Genomic DNA, 22652 nt, shown 5'->3' on the forward strand with positions numbered 1-22652 from the left:
TTCAGTGATAAAGCACTTGCCTAGTATAGTATGCAAAAGGCTAATTCAATCCCTAGTACTGAGAAAAAGTAATTTAAAAAATTAAATGAATAAATAAATAGTATACTACAGGAACAGAGCCACATCAATGTTTATAGCAGCACAATTCACAATAGCTAAATTGTGGAATCAACCTAATGCCATTTTGTAAATGAATGGATAAAGAAAATGTGGTATATATATATACACAACGGAATATTATTCAGCATTAAGAGAATACAAATCAAGGCATTTGCAGGTAAATGGATGAAGCTGGAGAATATAATGCTAAGTGAAATTAGCCAATCCCAAAAAACCAAATGCCAAATGATTTCTGATTTAAGGATGCTGATCCATAATATGCTGTGGGGCAGGTATGGGGAGGATTAAATGAACTCTAGATAGGGCAAAGGGGAAAAGGGGAGGGAGTAGAAGGGAAGGGGTATAGGGGTAGGAAAGATGGTGGAATTCGATGGTCATTATTACCCTATGTAAGAAAACATGAAAGATGTGAATCTACTTTGTGTACAACCACAGATAAAAAATTGTGCTCTATATTTGTAATATGAATTGTAACACATTGTTGTCATATACAACAAATCAAAATTAAAAATAAATATATATTTTGGATGGATGTTGTTTAATGATGTTCAATCTGTCACAACTATGACATACTAAAATTATTTCTATGATAAAAAAATTAAATGAATAAATAAACAAAACATGCCTTTTTCTATACAAGTTTGGTAGACCGCTACACTTTGATGGCCTTCAGTGAACTGAAGAACCATACCTTCTGGTAACTGATGTCCTCATATTGTCAAGTCCTCTACACAGACTAGGCATTTACTACCTTTGATGGGACATTTGGACACAAGATTCACATGAAGGTCTGATAAGCACTGGCCCATTCTTGTACTCTTGGAGGCCCTTCTTCAGTCCCAGCTATCATGCAGTAAGAAGCCCAATTAGTCTCAAGAAAAAGAACTGAGATTCCCAGCTGGCTCCCTAAGCTGAGCTCCCAAACAGCACTTAGAGTCAGACATGCAAGCATTTTCAGTCATCACAGCAGATATTGTACGTATAAGGATAAGAACTGCCTAGAGAACCCACAGAATCATGAAAATAAAGCCATGCAATTACTTAGTTTTGAGGTAATTCACTTCATAGCAATAGATAAGTGAAATGCACTGAAATCCCTCATCTAGCTTCTTCTATACAGTGAATATTATATTTAAAATACTACATTTGCATAGGCCTGCAACCCCAGCTAACTCTGGAGGCCAAGGTAGGAAGATCACACTTTCAAAACCAACTGGGGTGAATTAGCGACACAGTTTAATAAAAAAGGATGGGCTAGAGATATAGCTTAGTGGGGAAGAACTTGCCTAGAAAGTGGATGCCCTGGATTCAATCCGCAATACTTGGGGATCAGGGTAGGGATGAAGGAATACTAACTTGACTAACAATTTTATATCTTGAGATTTCTCAAATCCTACCCTATGCCAGGAAACCAAACACTTTAAAATCAATAACAATGCCAGATGTGGTGGCATACCTCTGTAATCCCAGCAACCTGGGACACTGTTGACAGGAGGATCACAAATTTGAGGACAGCCTGGGTAACTTAGACCCTCTCTCAAAATAAAAAATAAAAAGGGCAGGGATGTAGTTCAGTGGTAGAGCACTCCTGAGTGCGATCCCCAGTATCACACACACAAACTAAAACTAAAATCAACAGCAATAATTGCATTTTCAGAGTCATAAAAGATTACATTCAAAAAAATTGAAATCAGGATCTCAAAGAGATGTTTGCACACCCATGTTCACACTGTAGCACTTATTCACAATATCCAAAGGTAGGAAAACAACCCAAATGTGTGATGACATATATGAACTGATAAAGAAATGGGGTATTATCCATTCAATAGAATACTATTCAGCCTTAAAAAAAAAAAAAATAAAGGAAACCATGTCACATGCTACAACACAGATGAACTTTAATGACATTATATTAAGTAAAATTAATCAACCACAAAAAAAGATATACTGTAATGATTCTATTTATATGAAGTACTTAAGAGCAATAAGATGTATGAAATATGATATGTCAAGAACTATGTAATGTTTTGAACATCCAATAATAAAAATTTTAAAAAAAAAAGAGTAATAAGATTCATTGAAATAGATCAGTGGCTGCCAAGGGCTAGAGTGAAGGGTGACTAGGGTATCTGTGTACAGTTCAGTTGTGCAAGCTAAAGAATGTTCTAGAGATATACTGCATGACCATGTGAGTACACATAGTACTCCTGAACTATACACTTAAAAATGGTTAAGATGTTAGATTCTATAATTTTCTGTCACAATTTTAAAAAACAGAAAATAATTTTTTAAAAAACTACCCAAATACCAAAACAAAAATCCTTCACCAATCTCAAGCAGTCAAGATCTTGGTGTATATACATACTGCTTGTATCCCTATTTAATGAAAAATAATAAACTATGAGGGTCTTGGGCTACAAAACTTAGTGGCCTGGATGGTTTCCACACTTGCTTTACAAACATTTTCACTGACTTTTTTTTCTATAATCTCTACTCCCATCACTAGGGCAACCAAAATTATAATTTGTTTTTACTCTAAGTTATCCCTTTTATAAATTAATACTTTTAAAAATGTAATAACTAGAACTAGAATAAAGCTTTTTAACTTAAACCTAATGCTGTTTCTCAGTGTTTTTTTTTTTTTTTGGAGCAGCTTAAGTAATTTCCTGTTTTTATTCCTAAAAGACAGTAATAAGAAAAAACATGTTTTGTTTTGTTGTTGTCGCTTTTTTTTTTTCAGTTGTAGTTGGACACAATACCTTTATTTATTTATTTTTATATGATGCTGAGGATCAAAGCCAGGGCCTCGAATGTGCTAGGCAAGTGCTCTACCTCTGAGCCACAACCCCAGCCCCTATTGTTGCTGTCTTTGTATGCAATGCAAGGGATCAATCCCAGAGCTTCTCACATGCTAGACAAGTGCTTTATCCTGAGCTACATCACCAGCTATCATTTTATTTGGAAATTAATTAAGCTTCAGCCAAAGAAATTATAAAAATAATTTATAAATATTTCATGCCCTTTCCTTCTTTTTTCTTTCTTTTCTTTTCTTTTCTTTGTTTTTTTTTTTTTTTTTTTTGGTGTTACTGGGACTATTTTCTATTTTTTAGGTACTGGGGATTGAACCCAGGGGCACTTAATCACTGAGCTACATCCCAGTCCTTTTTATTTATTTATTTATTTTTTGAGACAGAACAGGGTCTCCCTAAGTTGCTTAGGTCCTCACTTCCTTGCTGAGACTGGCTGGCCTCCAAATTGTAATCCTCCTGCCTTAGCCTCCCTAATTGCTGAGATTAAACATGTGTACCACTGTGCCTGCCCTTTTTGTTTTGAGACAGGATCTACATTGCTTAAGGGCTTGATAGATTGCTCAAGCTGGTCTCAAACTTATTATCCTCCTGTCTGGGTCTTCCAAGTGGACAGGATTACAGGTGTGTGCAACCATTCCCAGCTACTTATGCCCATTTCACAAATGAACAGGTATTTTCTTTGATGACTTAACACTATTTAAAAATCTCTTTATAGCTGAGCAAAGTGGCACACATCTGTAATCTCAGCTACTTAGGAGGCTGAAGCAGGAAAATCACAAATTCAAGGCTTGCCTAAAAGCAAGATCTCAAAAAAAAAAAAAAAAAAGAAAAAGAAAGAAAGAAAAGAAAAACAAAATATGCAAAATCCTTTTCATTATAAATCTTTTTCTTTTGGAAATAAAAAAAGGACTGAATAATAAAATCCTCCAAAATAATGAACTACTCAAAAAAAAAGTTAAAACATTTTAAAAATACTTGAAAAGTTCCAATTTGGTATTAATTCTAAATTAGTTTAGAATATTAATATTTTTTCAAATTAAGAAACATTTTAATATAAATAAGCAATTGGGCTGGCGTTGTGGTTCAGAGGTAGAGCGCTTGCCTAGCATGCGTGAGGCATTGGGTTCGAACCTCAGCACCACATAAAAATAAAACAAAGGTATTGTGTCCACTCACAACTAAAAAATAAATAAATACATAAATAAGCAATTAAAAGGGGTTCCCACATGCTTCTTCCAATTTAGAGCAAATAAATGCAAAATGCTCAGCAGACTCCAAGTTTTGTAGAACTCTTTACATATTATCAATGCAATTCAGGGGTCTTATGGACTATGGACCAGCAAACTTTATCTATAAAAGGCTAAAAAATAAACATTTTAGGCTTTGCGAGCTACATAGTCTCTGTCACAAATATTCAATTCTGCTATTATAGTGCAAAAGCAGCCACAGATGTTATAAAAATGACAGCACAGCTATATTCCAATAAAACTATTTATATACATAGAAATTTGAATTTCATGATTTTCATGTGTTATCAAAGAGACTTCTTTTGACTTTGATTTTCCCCAACCATTTTAAAACAGGAAACTCACTCTAGCTTTCTATCATACAAAAAGAGTTTGCTGACCCCTGCTGTAAACCAATCTACTTCACAAAGTACACTAGGCTCATATTGTTGATTAGGAAAAAAACAAAAATTTAAATTAGATCAATAAATTACTCCGGTTCTGTGTGTGAGAGAGAAAAAGAGTTACTAAAAGTTGTACCCAGGGGTGCTCAATCACTGAGCTACACCCCTAGATCTTTTTATTTTGAGACAGGTTCTTACTTAGTTGAAGTTGGCCTTGAACCTATGATTCTCCTGCCTCACCTCCCAAGTTGCTAGGTTTATATAGGCGTGCACCCACATGCCTGGCTCAACTCCAGTTTTTTTTTTTAAAAACATCTGCACTGTATATACTTAAAATTCTTGACTATATATTTTCTCCTTATCACCTAAAAAAGAAAGCTTTAAAAGTGCAAATAACATATCCAATCTTAATAGCTAAAACCTACTTCCTGAAGACAGGAACTGCTCTATTGTTATTTTCCTTGGTTAAAGAGCTCTACTGAATATCACTTATGTATTGTTCCAGGAGGGCAAAAGTACTTTCATCTAAAATCAATAAGATTTTCTCTTTCCAATGGTCACAATTCCATAACTTCAAGTTAACTAGCAAACACTCTGAATATAGTCTGTTATTAAGAATGAGCCCGTGAAAAGCTCCTACAATCAACCCCTCACTGTGGGCAACAAAGTCTACCTCCTGTTCCAGGGATATGCCTCTAGCTATTTTCCCAAACTGTCCCTCAATGAATACAACTAGTATGCTGGTCTTTTTCCCAGCATACTTAAAAATTTTTTCTACTTAAAATTTTAAAAAATTCTTTCACATCTATGCTTCTCCTTCTGTCTGCTCCACTCAGGCTTTTATCACCACTGCTTCACCCAATCTATTCTTCCTGAGGTGTCCAAGGACCTCCAGGTCACTCTAGTCAAAGATGAATTGGGTTGTCCTCTTCCCTGAGCTCTCAGCAACATCTGACAATAACTAACACATTCCACCCCCTTCAATATTTCACTGGACTTCCTGCACAATGCACTCTCCTACCTGGTTTTACTGCTACAAACTTCTCAGAATCTACTGTGGTCCATTTCATCTTCCCAGCTTCTTAATGTTGGAGTGGTTCAGGGCTGTTATTAGACCTCTTTTATCCACTCCTAGGGGAACTCTTCTAACTTTATGATTCAGTTAGCCACATGCTCAGGACTACCAAGTCTTCTTCTCTAATCCCAAACTCTCCACATACAGCTCCAACTACTTACACCACAGATGTTACAAGTCTCAACCTTGATTATTCTGACCTCTCAGGGGTTTTAGCTTTGTGTGAGAACTGGGAATAAAACTAACTAGTCTCCTGGATTCAGTTCTTGCCCATTACATTTATTTTTCAACCCAACAGTCACCACAGCGATCCTTTTAACACATAAATCAGAATATGTTACTCTTCTGCCAACATCCTTGCTACAGTTCCTCACTTCAACCAGAATAAAAGTCAAGAGCTTATCATGGATTGTAAGACCCTACATGGTTCAGTCCCCAATTATTTTTCTAACCCATTTTCTATCACTCTGCCTCTCACTCAAATGCATCTCAGCTGGTTTCAGTGCAATAGCATAAACATGACAGGAAACCTCTCCTCTCTCATGGCCCTCCTAGTGCTTGCTTCTCCTAGTGCCTAGGATGGCTCAATACTCTCCACCCCACCCCCTCAGGCCTTTGCTCAAATTCCACTTTCTCAATGAAGCATTCTCCCCACCACTCTTTAAAACTGTGAACAACTCCTCCCAACACTCCAGTTTTATGTTTCTTAGTAGCACTTTTCATCATCTGACATAAAAAAATCATACTTCACTTGTTATTGTCTTTCCTAATCTAGAACATAATCTCAAGGGTAAAATTTTGGTTGTTGCTTTATTCATCCCTGAATCCTAGCATTGTATTGGAAAAAGTGCCAACTCAGTGACACTCATTTGCTAAATAAATGCAAAAGGAAATTTGTTTCTATTTGTAAACACGTCTGGGATTGTTTCCCCTCAAATTACACCAAGCAAAATATCTATTGCCAATTGTGTGATGTTGCCTTGTATTCCCAAACTGGGCTGTTCATTAGATTCATTCTCAAAAATTACAAAACTATAGAAATATGGGCCAACTTTAATGAACAGTGTCTAGAGGTAAGAACCAGAAATATCTTAATAACATTCCAGATGATTCTGATGAACTGCTAGTTGAGCTGGAATAAACAGGTCTGAAATTAGCTCATTACATTTTCCTTTTTCTTTTTTCTTTCTGTACTGCGGATTAAGCCCAGGGCCCTCACACATGTCAGGTGAGTGCTCTCCAGCTGAGCCACATCACCTAGCCAACAGACCTGAAATTAGAAAACCACAATCCAATCACAGCTCTGGCACTCTATAAAGATCTTCTATTCCCCAAACCCTCTGAATCTAGGGTGCTTGTTTTGTTTTGCACAGTGCTGGGAATGGAATCCAGAGATTGACTCATGCTAGATAGTGTGCTACCACTGAGGCACATTCCAACCCTGAATATCTTTTCTTAAAAAAATGGGAATACTTATCTTGCAAAGCTTTGAGAATTAAAACATGTACAAAAAAGTTTCATAAAGTGTCAAGTACAGTAAAATGTAGAATATTAAGGAATTTAATAAGCTCCTATGTTGTACTGGTGGATACAATTACTATAATTAAAACATATTTAGAACCTTTTAAAATTTTTAAGTACAAACTATTTAGCACATAGAATAATACTGTTTTTGGACTAATGATTTCCAAAATACTTTTCCAGGTAAATTAGAAGGTAATAACTTTTCCAGTCTAAAAGTTCATAAACCAAAGAGAATAACTACTACATGCTAATAACTAACAAGAACTCCCCACCAAAGTTAAAAAATAGCGTATGCAACAACTAAGGAATCCAAATGGAAAAATGACATAAAGAACCAAACAGATTTAGAAACTCAGATTATCTGTGTGTTAAAAAGCTACATTCTAGGGGCTGGGGTTATGGCTCAGTGGTAGAGCACTCGCCTCGCACATGCAAGGCCTAGGTTCGATCCTCAGCACCACATAAAAATAAACAATTAAAACCAAGTTATTATGTACAACTACAAAAAAAAATATTTTTTTAAAAATCTACATTCTAAAAATACAAATCGAAACCGGGTATGATAGTGCATGCCTATGTCCCTATAACTTGGGAGGATGATAAGGCAAGAGGATCCAAGTTCAAAGCCAGCCTCTGCAACTTAGCAAGACCCTATATCAAAATAAAAAATTTAAAAAGGGCCAGGAATGTGGCTCAGTGCTTAAACACTCCTGAGTTCTATACCCAGTACCAAAAACAAATTGAGTAATAATATAAATAATGAAGAAAAAAAAAAATCAAAAGACTAAAACTTATGTGCTATTTTAGATTAATACTTTACCTGCAGATCCTCACACAAAGAGATAGATTCTTGAAAACTAATTCGGTAAGTCTTTAAGGCTTTTACTTTTCCCTTCTCTCTACAAGCGGGACAATACCCATCTGAGGTAGCTTTAGCTGAATTATAATTCTAAAAGAGAAATAAAGCAATTAAAATGAAGATATTTTTAAACCATATCAAATTACAGAAAGTTCAATTAGAAGTGTCCTGGCAAGATTAAACACAGCAAATAAAAGAAATGCATAAGGTTTTAAATTTAGCTATTACTGAAAAAAGAATATCATAAGAATTAAACTTTAAGTGTTAAAAACAGCATCCATTTTATTTGCAGGAAGAAAAAAAGTAGCATCAACTGCCAGGGAAAATGTATGTTCCATATTTTCAAAGAATAATAAACTATAAGGTCTGTTCATATATCAATAAACACAGAGAGGTAAACACATTAAAATAATCTTTCGCCATTGCTGTAAGATTTCCGTGGAAGATACACCATTTTAGAAGTTAATTGGTAAAATTAAAACTGAATAAGTGTCAAAAATAGAAGGGGGGAAAAAAAAAAAAAAGAACAACTTTGTACTGAGCCAAAAAATAAGTTCACTAACTTTTCCCAAATACCCCACCATGGGGAGTGAAGATACCCCTATATCAGCCCCTGGTCCAATCACTGGCAAACCATTTCCAATCTTCGGAGAATCCATCATTCCGAGTCATTGGCTAATTTATGTCACTTGAAACATGTCAATATCACTAAGGATTTTTCAATGAACCCTGGAAAAAAAAAGTCAATAAACAATTAAATAAAAATTCTTATTCTAAAAAAGAGCTATGATATTTTACAAAAGATACATATTTTTAAGTATATGTTGAGAGATCTATATTCTAGGATAAACATATTCTAAAACTGTGATCATGAAGTTGAAAATATTTAAATTTATTTATATATTAAGCAAATGTGTGAGGAGAGGGCAGAGAACAGCAATAGGATGTATTTTCTTAGCAGACTCACTTGTAAGCAAATTAAACAAAATTTGTTGTAGACGCAGACACTATTTAAAGCACCCTGTATTCACCAGAATTTGAAAATTTAAGTTTTTAAGAGCCTATGCACAACTTAAAACAAATAAGCCAGCATTATAATGAGAAAGTCTCTAAAACCCCCCTGATTCACTGTGTTATTACTTGACAGGGAAAAAAGAATCAATGACCCACATACATTCCTACTGTTTTAAACCCCCAATACCTCACCAATTGAGAATGCTACTTTTAAAAGTTACCAACAAAATACAAAATTCATGTTATTTGTAAACAATCTGTACCAGAACAAAAATATAAACACTGCCATAGTACAAATTACACAACAAGCTTGTTCAATGTTGTCCCATGAAATAGAACCATATTCAGTAAAAAATTCTGACACCCAGCTCAGAATAAGGAAAAAGTTATTAAAAGCAGTTTAAAATATAGAAAAATCAGATATAAGAAACTTTTAAGTAAGGCAAATTACCACTTGGTTACAACATTGTTAAGTAACTTCAAGCATAAGTTACTACAAAGCCTAAGAAACTACAATTTTACAACAACCATCTTCTGGGAATCAGTGGCTCACAGATTCACTTTGAAAACTGGTTATACTATTCTGTTCTAGCTGTATAAATTTCACACACCTTCAAGCCATGGAATAATTTCAAAGATTAAAAAAAAAATTAAGTATCAGTGAATCTCAATTTCCTATTCCTAAACCACAGACAGGGTTTCTTAACTACAGCACCACACTTTTTGGACCAGATAATTCTTTATTGTAGGTGCTGTCCTATATATTGTAGAATATTTAGCAGGATCACTGATCTCTACCCATGAGACAACCAAAAATGTCTCCAAATACTGCCAAAATGTACACGAAGAGATAAAAGTGTCCCATTGAGAAGTACTGCCATGAAAGTTACTACAAGGTGGATGTTTGTTATTTTCAGGCTCTTTATGGACAACACCAACTTATGATCTCTGGCTGGTTTTACTTATAATCTACTTACAAAAAAGAATTTCAGGGGGCTGGGGTTGTGGCTGAGTGGTAGAGTGCTCAACTAGCATATGCAAGGCCCTGGATTTGATCCTCAGCACCACATTAAAATACATTCATAAGTAAATAAATAAATAAAATAAAGGTATTGTGTCCAACTACTTCTAAAAAATAAATATTTAAAAAAGAAAAAAGGAATTCAGGGGCTGGGGTTGTAGCTCAGTGGTAGAGTGCCTACCTATCATGTGTGAGGCACTGGGTTCAATCCTCAGCACTACATTAAAAATAAATAAATAGGGCTGGGGATGTGGCTCAAGTGGTAGCGCGCTCGCCTGGCATGCAAGCGGCTGGGGTTTGATCCTCAGCACCACATACAAAGATGTTGTGTCCGCTGAAAAACTAAAAAATAAATATTAAAATTCTCTCTCTCTCTTAAAAATAAATAGATAGATAGATAAAGGTATTATGTCCACCTACAACTGGGGAAAAAAAAAAAAAAAGAATTATAGGATACAGGAAAGAGTCAAACTTGTACTGTCCAGAGTGACTATCAGCACCAGTTTTGCACCTGCTGATCTGGGCTAGAAACTTGTTAAACTGTATCATTCTAAGGATTAAATGAAATAATGCATGTCAAATGCTTAACACTTGACACATAACAAATTTATAACTACTACTAGCCCTAATTTCCTAATTGTATTTATTTATTTATTTATTTTTGGTGGTGCTAGAAATTGAATCCAGGGCCTCACACATGCCAGGCAAATGCTTTACCACTGAGCCACATCCCCAGCTCTGGTCCTAACTTTACATTTAACTATGCAGAAACTGTGCAGTGTACTTTCTATCATTCTGCAGCATTCTCAAGAGATATTGATAGGCTAAGTATCTTCAATAGATTTTTTTTTTTTAAACGAAAATCTCCATCTGCCTGAGGGATCTAGGAAACCATTTCAGATTGTTCTCTCTCTCAATTACAGACACAAAACACAAGGAGCCTTCAAATCTTCTCCCTGACACTACCACCCAACATTTCAATGGGAACAGCTGGTAGTTTGGGGAAAGAAATAATGAATATTCAAAATCTCCCCCCAAAAAATCGTTATTAAAAAATACCAGAGATAGGTTCTTCAAGTCTTCTTTCAAATACAATTTACTCTTATATGCAATCCAGGAGTGGCTAATTACAACTTAATATATCCCTTCACTGTCTTCTATTCAGAAATAACGTGTTCCTCTTCCCCAATCTCAACCAAATTTTGCCATCTCCAGCCTCCTAAACATAGACTAGAAAGTGTGAATCGTTCTCTGCTTTTGTTTTTCTTTTCTTCATGTAGTAAAAGTCATCAAAGTCTGTGGACAGTTCTTTGGAAATGTTTCAAATTCTTACCTCTCTATTCCAATCTTACTCCACCCATCTCTGTCAAAGTGATGCTCCTATAAAACAAGTCTGAGTTTGGCACTGCTCAGCTTAAAAATCGCCTACTTACTGCAGCCTGATTATAGGAAAGTCCATCCGAACACCTCAGAATGACCTAAAGATACTAAGTACTATGACCTCATTGCATGGCGAAACCAGCCTAGCTTTAGGGTCTCCCTCCACTTCACTCTTGGCCCCTTTCTTCATACATCCCTTTTCAATACTTCTGTAAGCCACTGATGCTCCAAAGGTCCTCAGTATGCACCCAGTTACAGCGCCATGAATTTGTTAGTGAAGCTGACCATGGGGATGGCAAAAAGCACCCAATTAAACTTAATTCACAGTGCTATGTGAGAAATGGTAAAACCCAGAGAAACTGTGCTCAAAGGAGCTTGCGCCCATTTGAACTTGCCCTTGGGACCAAGTGGGCTCAGCACGTGAACTCTGAAAGGCAAGGCCACCAGAGACTTAAAGGCGAGGAACGGGATCAGTTTTAACGGCCACCCTGGTACCAAACCCCAGGTGTCCTGATAAACAGAGACGGACTGGACCGAGACACGTGAGTTTCAAACCCCAAACCTGGAAACCCCAGAGACGCCGCGTTCCGTTAACCCTGCCCATCTCCAAAGCTTCCGGGAGACGGAAACTAACTCTGGTTTCTCTTCAGCGTTTACCTCTCTGTGACCAAATAAATCTCTTAACTCCAACTCTTATACCTTAGCCATCAACCTTTCCCACCTGAACCTCGTCCCTGCCCATCCTTTCAGCGAGCCCACTACCCCATAGGGCATCTCAGGTGTTCCTTTTTCCTTATTTCGAAAGCCGAAAGAAACTACTCCCTCTTCTCCCTTACCTGCAATTGGAACTCCCCCTCTTCGTACCGGATCGGTCCGAACTCCACACCACCTAGTTGTTACGTTCAACCCACGTTCCCTTCGGACTACTCCTCCCCCACCGGCTTCTCCGCTAGGAAAGCAACTTCCGGTTTAAGTCCGCGGCAAAAAAAAGTCCCCCTTCCTGCTGCACGCGGGGCTTGAAAGGACGTCGGCGTCGTGGGGAAGGCGAAGATAGGAACACTTCCGGAAGGGATCCGCAGAGGCGTGGCTGTCCGCCTTGTAACCGCAGCCGCAGTTTTAGCTGCGGCTAAAACTGACGAGGAGGGGCGGGGCGGGTGGCTTCCAAGCTCGCCGAGTGTGAGTGGCTGGGTTTGGGGAGGCGATGTTTCTGGAAGCTGCTGGAAAGCACTAGAGTGGCGGAGGTGACGCCGACGGCCAGGGGGTGGGGCGTGATTAAAACTAGTGCGCGGCCCGCAGCGGAGGGATTACGCTGCTGAGGAAAGAGAGCGGCGTGCGTCTCTTTGCGCCCAGCCAGGGCTGCGCGAGCCGAGTCTGGTCACCCCGGGGTCCCCGAGTGACCCTGGGGGTGGCGCAGCAGAGGGGAGGACCGCCATGGAGGCTCTTGGCTGGCGCGTCTCCTTGGTGCCACGGTCGCCACGACGGGGCCACGACGGGCACCCCTAGTCGGCTCGCTAAGCCTCGGTGAGAGCCGAGCTGCCACAGTGCGTGTTCACAAAGGGTCACCACACACGGAGCTGCCCCTCCCTTCTCCCTAAACACCACCTTCGAGGCCAGGGGCTTTTCCATCAGGATTCTGGGGTGTTTCTCCTCCTTTCCTCCCTCCCAGATCTTCTAACGGTAAGGGGAGTAGCGAAAGCCCAGGGACGTGGCTCTCCATGACCCGTTGTGACTCCGGAGCAGCCGACCCGTCCCTGCTGCACTGGTCTCAGCTGCCCTGCCTTGTTTTAACTTCAGAGGAAGGGGAGTTCTCATTGAGTTGATAAGTTTCGAGGCTGCTTTCGTAGGGAGGTCATGTGGTGCAAGGGACGTGGTGACCGCGTCTGCTGTTTCTGGAGTCTGCATTCTAAATCTCGGGGCAGCCTATTCAGAAGCACTTTGGGGTCGATTGTTTCTGGGTCCTAGGATAACAGTTTGTAGTTTACTGACTATCTCTTTACATAGTCACTGTGTTGGGCATTTTGGCGTTTTGGACTGTGGGTTTCTTTCAAGTGCTCAGACGAAATGATTATATGCTGGAATAATGCTGATGCCTTTGATAGGGTGATAGGAAGGAAACAAGTTCCGTGTACGAGGAAATTAATGACTAAAAGAGATTTTAGTCTGTGGTACTTCTGAATGTCAATGGCCAAGAAATCCAACAAAGAATTGTTGGTTTTTTTCCTCCAGATTAAAATAGGCTGGTTAGGTTTTATTTACTACTTTTTTTTTTTTGTAGTTGTACTAGATTATTAATGTACTGGTGTTATTCGTTGTAAGATCTAATAATAAAAATAATTTCATTATTTTGAATTTATGAAAATTTGGAAAAGTAGTATTTCCTCCTGAAATAATAGCTAACACTAATAGGATTTTTTTCTTGCTCTCCATTGCCATATCCATTTTTAGAAAGAAATACAGTAATAAACACTTGCTGAATGTTAACTCTAATTGAATAAAACCAAATGCAAATGTAGTAAAAAATTTGAGATTGCAAAGCAACATCATTGACTAAGTTACGTCAAAAAATAAACGTTTACAAAGTTGATTTTTATTCTTTTAGTGAAATTTTGATTTTTTTTTTTTTTTTTTTTTGGCCAGGAAAGATGTTAATAATGACAGAAATAAAATGGAGATGGGGCTTCAGTTATGGAGAAAAAAGATTTTAGTTGTTTTGGTTGTGTAATGACTCCAGAGCCTTTCTCCTTGTAGAAAGTTAGGAAAGTCTTAAAGGAGAGGATTCAGATATAGGCGATTAGAAGAATTTGTCTAGAAAACTCCACTTACATTTGTGTTAGAGAGCAATGGTCCCAAATTGATAAAATTGTTTGTATTTCTACTTATTCCTTAACCAGTGTATTTGGAATGCTCTGAGTACTCCAGTGGCAGAGTGCAGTTACCTTCCAGTGGCTTCAAGCTATTGCCTTCACTCCCTTGTCAGCAGCATGGAACAGAAATTACACTTCTTTATTTCCATTTATAATCTCACGTTTAATACATGGTACAATGCCATACAGTTAGGATTTCCTTTTTTTTTTTTTTTTTTTGCGCTTCATTTTCTCTCATGATGACAATTCTTAATAGATTGGCTCTTTAACCAATAAACTTTTTTATCTCAGATCTGGAATATAAAAGCTTCCTGCTGTGATTCCTTGTGTGGCTTCACCCAAAAGACAGAGACAAGTATTCATACTTAGCAGCACCCTGCAAGTTCAGTGTCTAATCCCTTATGTAAATCTAATATTCAGGAAGCTTGGAAAATCAAAAGCTTTTGAAGTTTAGAGACACAATTCATCACAAAATACAGCCTACATTAATGAGAATTACATAAAGTTTTTATTCCATTTGTTTTTCTAAAACAATATTAGTAATTTTGATTGTGGGGTTCTGTTCTCCGCCACTGTTTTATGGAGTGTTAAATAATGGTTTGTGTACCTTGCAACATTTTTAATTCCAAGAAATTGTTTTTGTGTACCCCCACCCCACCCCCAGTTCTGGGAATTTTGCACTAGGCCTCTTTACCCTTGAGCTACATCTCCAGCCCTTTTTATTTTTGAGACAGGATTTTGCTAAGTTGGCTGAGGTTGGCCTTGAACTTGGAATCTTGCTTCTGCCTCAGCTTCCTGAATTCCCTGGCATTACAGGTATCAGCCACTGTGCCACCAGGCAAAAATTCTTAACACACCTAACTAATCTAATTTCTGAAATACAGCTAACTCTTGCATTTGAGGAATTTTGTAACTATTGCTTGTCAGTAAAGTTGTGCTAGGCATTGTATATTTCAAAACTTAACTTTAGGGGCTGGGGTTGCACATGTGAGACGCTGGGTTTGATCCTCGGCACCACATAAAAATAAACAAATAAAATAAAGGTATAATGCCCAATTATAACTAAAAAAATTTTTAAAAGAAACTTGAGACACTTTAGTATTTGTCCTCAGTGATTTGATTTGTTAGAAGGGAAAATGCATTTATTTATTCTGCTCTATAAGTGCAATTGTAAAGAAAAGCACAAACTGTAAGTGTAGCCATTTAGTGATCCAAACAAGAAATTATTAATCCCAGGATTTAAGGTTGTTTTATACTTTAAACTCTAAAATTTAGATAAAACCTGACAACTTATAATGTAGCCCAAATTTACTTTTTGCCCACACAAAATGAAGACAGTATGATAAAGAGTCTTACAACATATTTTGGAATATCTGATTTCTATTCCAGAGTTTCTATGTGACCTTACACAGGTCACGTAATTCTGAAGGCCTTGGTTTACAGATCTATAAAATGAGAAGTCTGAAATAGATGGACGTCTTAGGTCTTTTATAGTTCCACCATTATACCTGCAGATATTTACTTGTTAAAAAGTGTTTCCCACTCAGGACATGATCCCATTTCACCATAAAGTGCTATCTTATTACTCTAAATTTGTTGTGTTGTTTTGGGTAGGTAGTATATTCATATGATTCAAAATTCAAAAGTGTATGCAGTGAAAAGTTTTCCTACCACACCTGTTCCTCAGTTACCTAGTTCCCTGCCTAGGAAGCAACAAAGGCTAACAGTTTCTTGTATATTTTTTTAAATTATGCATATACAAGCAAATAAGTACTATTGGTGTTTATTTACCCCTCATTTGACATAAGTGGTATATACAATGCATGATGAAATACCTTTGTTCACGTATCTTAGTTATTGTTCTCTATTACTTAGCAAGGAGTTTGTTGTTTTTATGGCTGCATAATATTCCATTAAGCTTTTTCATTATTTCATCAGTCCTCTCCGCTTTTGGATATTGAAGGGTTTTTTTAAAAATCTTTATTAAAAAGTATTGTGCAATGAATTACATTGTATATTCACCTTTTTCCATCTATGTGATTATATCTGTGCCCTTAATACTGGCACAGATGAATCCCCTATGCCTTAGTGAGATAATGGAGTCAATGCCCTGTTTGGTTCTAAAGTAAGCACAAGACCTTGGGTTTGATCCCCAGCACCACAAAAATAAATAAATAAATAACCTGAAGTAAGACTAGATATATGAAGTCGCATTACCTGAAGGACTGCTTCTACATTTAATCTCTAGAGGAAATAGGTGGTTTGTGTTCAGGGACAAACACAAATCTTTAAACATTAAAATCATACAGCACAGCAAGATTTTCAACAAGAAACATGAAAACAGACTGACTTCTGTGCTTCCAAATCAATGCTTATTCCAAAGCATATGCTATTTAAACTTATTTTTTCTTATACATTTGGCTAAACATGTAGTTAAATTTGTCTGTGATGCAACTGCTGTGCATTGTCATTTTACCAATAAGAAAACACCTAGAAGAAGTAAACAGTTTACCCAAATTTACTCAACACGGTGGCAGACCTGGGACTAACACCTAAACCTTCTAATTTCTTTCTTTTTTTCAGTTTTGGTGTTTTTTTAGTTTTATTGATTTTTTTTTAATACACAACAGCGGAATGCATTATGGTTCTTATTACACATATAGAGTACAATTTATTTCTAATCTCAGACTATTCCAACATATCATCCACCTTCGTAATTAAGTGGGTAGCTTCAGCCGTAGACCTGATCTGAGAATGCTCAGTGGTTAGGGACTGCTTTAGGTACGTTTTTCTCTTCTTAGACCCTAGACTAACCTAGAGTTCAGAAAGCAGCAGTACATTTTTATAGCAACAAAATGACATTCTATAAGTACTTTTTGAAGTAATCACACAACATGCTGATTAGCAATCAGGAGGCCTCCCAATCAAAAAATTAAGCTTATATAATTTTTTTTTTTTTTTTTTTTTTTTTTTTTGTGGTGCTGGGGATTGAACCCAGGGCCTTGTGCATGCAAGGTAAGCACTCTACCAACTGAGCTACAACCCCAGCCCACACGTAAGTTATATAGAGAAGCATTCCTAATTGAAACATAGTTGTCAATTCAAAATGAATTTATCAATCATAAGGACTGAAAGGAATTTAGGATTATTTGGAAATGGGTAGTCTGAAATTCCCCAGAGTTCATGCCATCATTTAATTTAGCCAGGAAATTTAGAACAAGAAATCACCAAGAAAATAAAAACAAACAAACAAAAAAAATATAACCAGAAGAGAGTGATAATAGAAACAATAGCAAAATAATCGAAAAAAAAAAGTAGAAGGTTGGAAGATGTGCTGTAGTAATGGCATTGCATCACATGACCTCTGCTCAGGGCAATGCTATTCCTTGTCTTTGTAGAACTTGCTCTTCTCAAGCTTTTGATCTCAGCTTCAGTGTCTTATATCAAGTTGTCCACCCTGTTACAGAAGCCCTCTGTCCTTTACACCCACTCTAATTTTTTATTACCACTTCTGTTTTCCTCATGGAATGAATGTGTAATAAATACATATATATTTACTTTCTCTGTATTAGGTTCTGTGAGAACATGGACTACATCTGTTTTGTTCATAATGCCCAGTACCTACATAGTATGGACTTGAATGATGATCTTGGTAACTTCCAATTTCCAATTAAAATGGTAGGCTTTTAAAATGGAATATTGTCCAGTTTTGTTTTGTTTTGTTGTTTTCTTTTTTGGGGGGTGGTGTTGGAGATTGAACCCAGAGCCTTGTGCATGTTAAACAAGCACTCTTAAAAATGAACTACAGCCCTGGCCACTTAAGATGGAATATTTTCAATAGTATATTTCCCCTATGTTTTTGTATGTATTAGTTTCAGTGTATATGTCATTGAGAAAAACATTAAATTTGTCAACAAGCGTCCCTTAAATATGCAAGGCACTGTACTAAATATAGGGAGAATACAAGGTGAATAATGCATGGTCCTTATCTCTAGAGAGGTAGAAACATGTAAACAGGTGACTGTCCTGTCACACAAAGCAGAATGAAATTTTAATTACTAGAGTTGCAAAGCAATATTCTATAGGAGCAATGGAGAAAAAATTAATTATAGGCAGAACCTCAATTAGTTGAATTTTTACTTTGGTCTTGACCCATTGAAAATGGAACTGACCCATAAATAGAGAAGAGAGGTGAATGAATGTTTAACTTCACTTTTTTAAAAAAGTTCTTGAAATATTAATATTGACCACAAAGCATATGTTCTTTTAAAATCTCAGTTATAGAGGCCCCTGATCTTAGCTGGGCACACTAGCACATGCCCGTGTTCCCCAGCTACTTAGAAAGCTGAGGCAAGAGTATCACAAGTTTGATAATAATTTGGGCAGCTTAGCAAGACCCTGTCTCAGAATCAAAAGGGCTGGGGATATAACTCAGTAGTAGAACACCCATGTGTTCAATCCCCAGTACCAAAAAATATTAATAAGGGCTGATGTGGGGATGTAGCCCAGTGCTAGAGTGCTTGCTTAGTAAGTGCAAGGCCCTAGATTGAATCCCCAGTACCACCAATAAATAAATAACTCCAGCCTTAAACTTTATACTTCTAAATTGAGGCTAACCGTAAAATCAGTTTGACTAGCTTGGCAGTTCCCAAATAGTAGCTAAGAGCAGTCTAATGATTGGATTGATTGTATTCTTACTGTTATTTGGGGGCTAATAATTTGTAAACTAATACAACTATGGAATGGTAAGAATAGACTCATATATTTTAAAGAGCAAAACCACTAATGGTATTTAATGTATGATTCTCTAATCACATAATAAGTAAAAATGTAGACCGAGATTTTGTGATCTAATCTGATTTCTTTTTTAATTTTACTTTTGCTTTTTTACTTCTATGTTTTCCTAAGCAATATAGACCTCCATCTACTCTTTAAAAACCATGCCAAAAAAAGTACAGGTTATAGATTCAGAGATCTGATTTCAACTTGGCCACTTATTAATTCTGGTGCTGCCGCTGTTGAATTTGTTTCTCCAGACATTAACTTCCCTGAGGCTCAGTTTCATCTATAAAATGAAAATATCTACTAGTCCCACTTTTGTTATTTAACTAGTTTTGTGACTTCAGGCTAATTATTTATCCTCTTTTGAGCTCAGTTTTCCATATATGAATGAAATTCTCTTAAATGAGGTAATATGTACAGCAGTGTCTGGCAGTTAATAAGCCCTCACAACGAATTGGTTTCTCCTCATCTAAACTTTGCCTGTCCTTCAAAGTTCGCTGTAACCTTTCAGTTGCTAGGTCTTAGCAGCCTCTCCTTCCAAAGTTGTACTTTCCCTGTATGCCTGGGTTCCTAGATAGATACGGATGGCAGTACATTGGGAACTTGTTAAAACTGTAATTGTGTGGGTCCCATTCATGATTCCATGAACATAGAATGGGAATTGATCATCTGTATTTTTCTTCATCATATTTTCTCCTACTAATAATCACAATTACTCACCTATTTGTTAATAGTCACATGCCCATTATAGTTTAAATTTATTATGTAATTCTTAAATAACCTTTCAGGGTCTTTGCTTTGTATCCCAAATTTACTGCACATTTCATACAGTCACTAAATACTCAGTTTAGAGTTTGAAAAGAAATGCCTTCCTTTAGCTGGACATAGTGGTGCATGTCTGTCATCCCAGCAACTCAGGAGTCTGAGGCAGGAGGAAAGCAAGTTTGGACCAGCCTCAGCAACTTAGTGAGACCCTGTCTCAAAAATAAAAAGGGATGGGGTTATGGCTCAATGGTTACACACCACTCAGGTCAATCTTCAGTACCAAAAAGAAAAAGAAAAAAAATGATTACAAATATAATATGCTAAATAATATTAGGTTTCATAAGATAGCAAAAAATAATAATTGCAGTGTTAGAGGGAACTTGAAATATTCATTTGAATTAAAAGTATATAATTCATTTGCCTTCCATTTTATAGCTTTTCAACAGTGGAACAGATAATAATTTGAAGATTAAGGCAGAAGGTGTCTTAAGATAAACTGATAATGTCTAAATGTTCTTTGGGACTCCAACTGTAAGCATTGTTGGATTCCTCTGCATTTTAAGTTGCTTGAAGAATTTATACATAAAGACCAGTAACAGAAGCCCAGCTATTAGCATGATAGGTTTTCTCAGGTATCGGTTCCCCATGTGGAAGAGCACACACAGTGTGGCGGCACAGACTTGGAATTCATTTGGATGTCATAATTTCCAGTCATGCAGGTGTAGTTGACAGAAACTTTCACCCTCAAGTATTAGGAGGCACTATTTTACTGATCAGGAAAGAAATTTTAGGAAATTAATTTTACTTTCTAAATATAATTTGTCATGATTAATCAATAAAATGATGTTTGCCTTAAGTACTGATTAGCTTTAAAATGAGCTCTCCTCTGAATTCTTATTGTAAATGAGGGGTGTTAGTACATTTTTTCTCAATATGGAGTATATAAAACCTGGATAGTAACTCAGTTGAGTCTTCAGAGCTAATAGGTGGAGATTAAATTAAAAAAACTTTTGGAATAAATTGAGGATTTCCTGAAAATAAAGGGCAGAGAGATTATAGGGAAGTTGGGAAATAGTAATTTCAGAATATCATGCCAGACATAGCAAATATATTTATTACCCTCAAAAACTCTCAGAATAGAACAAGTTAAATGGCATGACAAGAATCAGTCAGTCAAATCCTTTCTGTAGACGCGTCTTTTCAGCAAATCAGTAGCATTAAGAGACCAAAGAAACATGACAGACAAACGCAGTGCATGGACTTTGTGGATCCTGGATTGTAGAACATATGCTGGGAACATGTTTTAAATTTTCCTAGGTGTGCTAATGGTGGCTTTATGTAGATGAATGGACACAGGAGACATGCCTGAAGTTTATTTAGAGATGAAGTTATCTTCAAATAGTTTAAATACATACCCAAACACATATAGGTAAAACAAATATGCAAGCTCTGGTGGTCATTTTTTAGTCACCGTTTTCCCTGACCTCAGAGTAGCACTTGGTACCATTCATCACTCTCATGTACTCTAAGTTCTCCTACTTCTTGGCTTCCCCTTAGTATCTTTTACAGGTTCCTCCTCTTTGAACAGTGGCATGCCTAGGGCCAAGATGGCTTCTCAGTTTCCATTTGTTCCCCAAATAATTTTGTCTTATAGCTTTAAACACTGTGTGGCTGCTAAAACTTCCAAGTTAATATCTCCAGCATCAGCCTCTCCCTGATCTTGGGACTGTGTCCATCTGCCTACCTGACAAACTCTCTTGATGACAAGTATGCACTTCAAATTCAGTGTGTCCAAAACAGAACACTTGAGTCCCTTCAGTCTCATCTGCTTTTCCACAAAGCACCTTCTTTCTGCCTGCTACTCCCATGTTATTCCTCATCTCGTGATGAACTTCATTCTAATTACTCAGGCAACAAATCTTTAGGTCAGCTCCAATTCCTCTTTTTCCCTTATACCTCACACTGCATCCTTCAGCAAATGTAGTCAGCCCTACTTTTAAAATACACGCATAAGCTAAGCAGTTCTGCAGTTGTCACACTATTATCTTAATCCAAGCCACATCCCATCACAGGTTATAGCAAAGTTTCCCAATTTAGGCACTATTGACATTTGGGATCAGTAATGCTGGGGAACAGGCTTTCCTGTGCTGTGTGCCCTGTAGGATATTTAGTGCATTCTTTGCCTTCACCCACTAGGTGCATGTAGTCACCCATCCCTACAGTTGTGACAACCAGAAATTTCAACTAGCCATTGCCAAAATGTTGTCTGTGAGGCAAAATTGCCCCCAATTGAGGACCACTGAGTTATAGTAATATCCTTGTTCTCCCTGCTTTTTTCTTGTCTCCCTTCACTTTATTTTCCATCTAGCAACCAGTGTGTCATTTAAAACATACCATTTCTTTGTTTAAAACCTTCCTGTGTCTTACTAACTCATTAGATCAGTCTAGCAGCCTATAGATCCCTTCTCTATCCTCTCTCTCTCTCTCTCACTCACACACACACACACACACACACACACACACTTGTTCCCCCACTCAATCGAAGAACGGCTTTTTGGGTGTGTGCAAATTGGAAAGGGCACCCCTTTCATTAAGTGGATGCATCCCATTCCCCTGCTTTATTTTTCTCCATTGCATCATCTGTCACCACTTTACATGTTATGTTTGTTGAGTGAATGGTAAAGTGGGAACTAAGGATTATAATGTGTATTTAGTGACAAGTTACTTAAAGGGCACATAATGCCATCAGAATGTCAAAAAAGGGCTTAGCACCTAACCTCCCTTCAGAAATTCTGTAAAGGTCTCCCA

The 22652-nt window shown here is 37.1% G+C and overlaps 2 protein-coding genes across 4 annotated transcripts in view; one reads left to right on the top strand and one right to left on the bottom strand.

The window, feature by feature from the left end:
* Positions 1-12421, bottom strand: part of Uspl1 (ubiquitin specific peptidase like 1) — a 38116-nt gene extending 25695 nt beyond the window's left edge. For 2 of the 3 annotated variants that reach the window (XM_071611571.1, XM_027928924.2), the window contains exons 1-3: positions 12270-12421; positions 8582-8747; positions 7980-8108 (exon numbers count right to left, since the gene is read on the bottom strand). In XM_071611571.1, coding sequence (XP_071467672.1) covers positions 7980-8108; positions 8582-8680 — 228 coding nt within the window. In that variant the 5' untranslated portion in view covers positions 8681-8747; positions 12270-12421. The remainder of the gene's footprint in view (positions 1-7979; positions 8109-8581; positions 8748-12269) is intronic. The other variant, XM_071611570.1, reaches the window with a different exon arrangement.
* LOC139705522 (uncharacterized) overlaps positions 11696-22652 on the top strand; it is a 48480-nt gene continuing 37523 nt past the window's right edge. The window contains exons 1-4 of the mRNA XM_071611761.1: positions 11696-11728; positions 12239-12400; positions 12716-12954; positions 17870-17975. Of these exons, the coding sequence (XP_071467862.1) occupies positions 11696-11728; positions 12239-12400; positions 12716-12954; positions 17870-17975 (540 nt within the window). The remainder of the gene's footprint in view (positions 11729-12238; positions 12401-12715; positions 12955-17869; positions 17976-22652) is intronic.

This window comes from Marmota flaviventris, chromosome 4 (genome assembly GCF_047511675.1).
Source record: "Marmota flaviventris isolate mMarFla1 chromosome 4, mMarFla1.hap1, whole genome shotgun sequence".
Classification (NCBI taxonomy): Eukaryota; Metazoa; Chordata; class Mammalia; order Rodentia; family Sciuridae; genus Marmota; species Marmota flaviventris.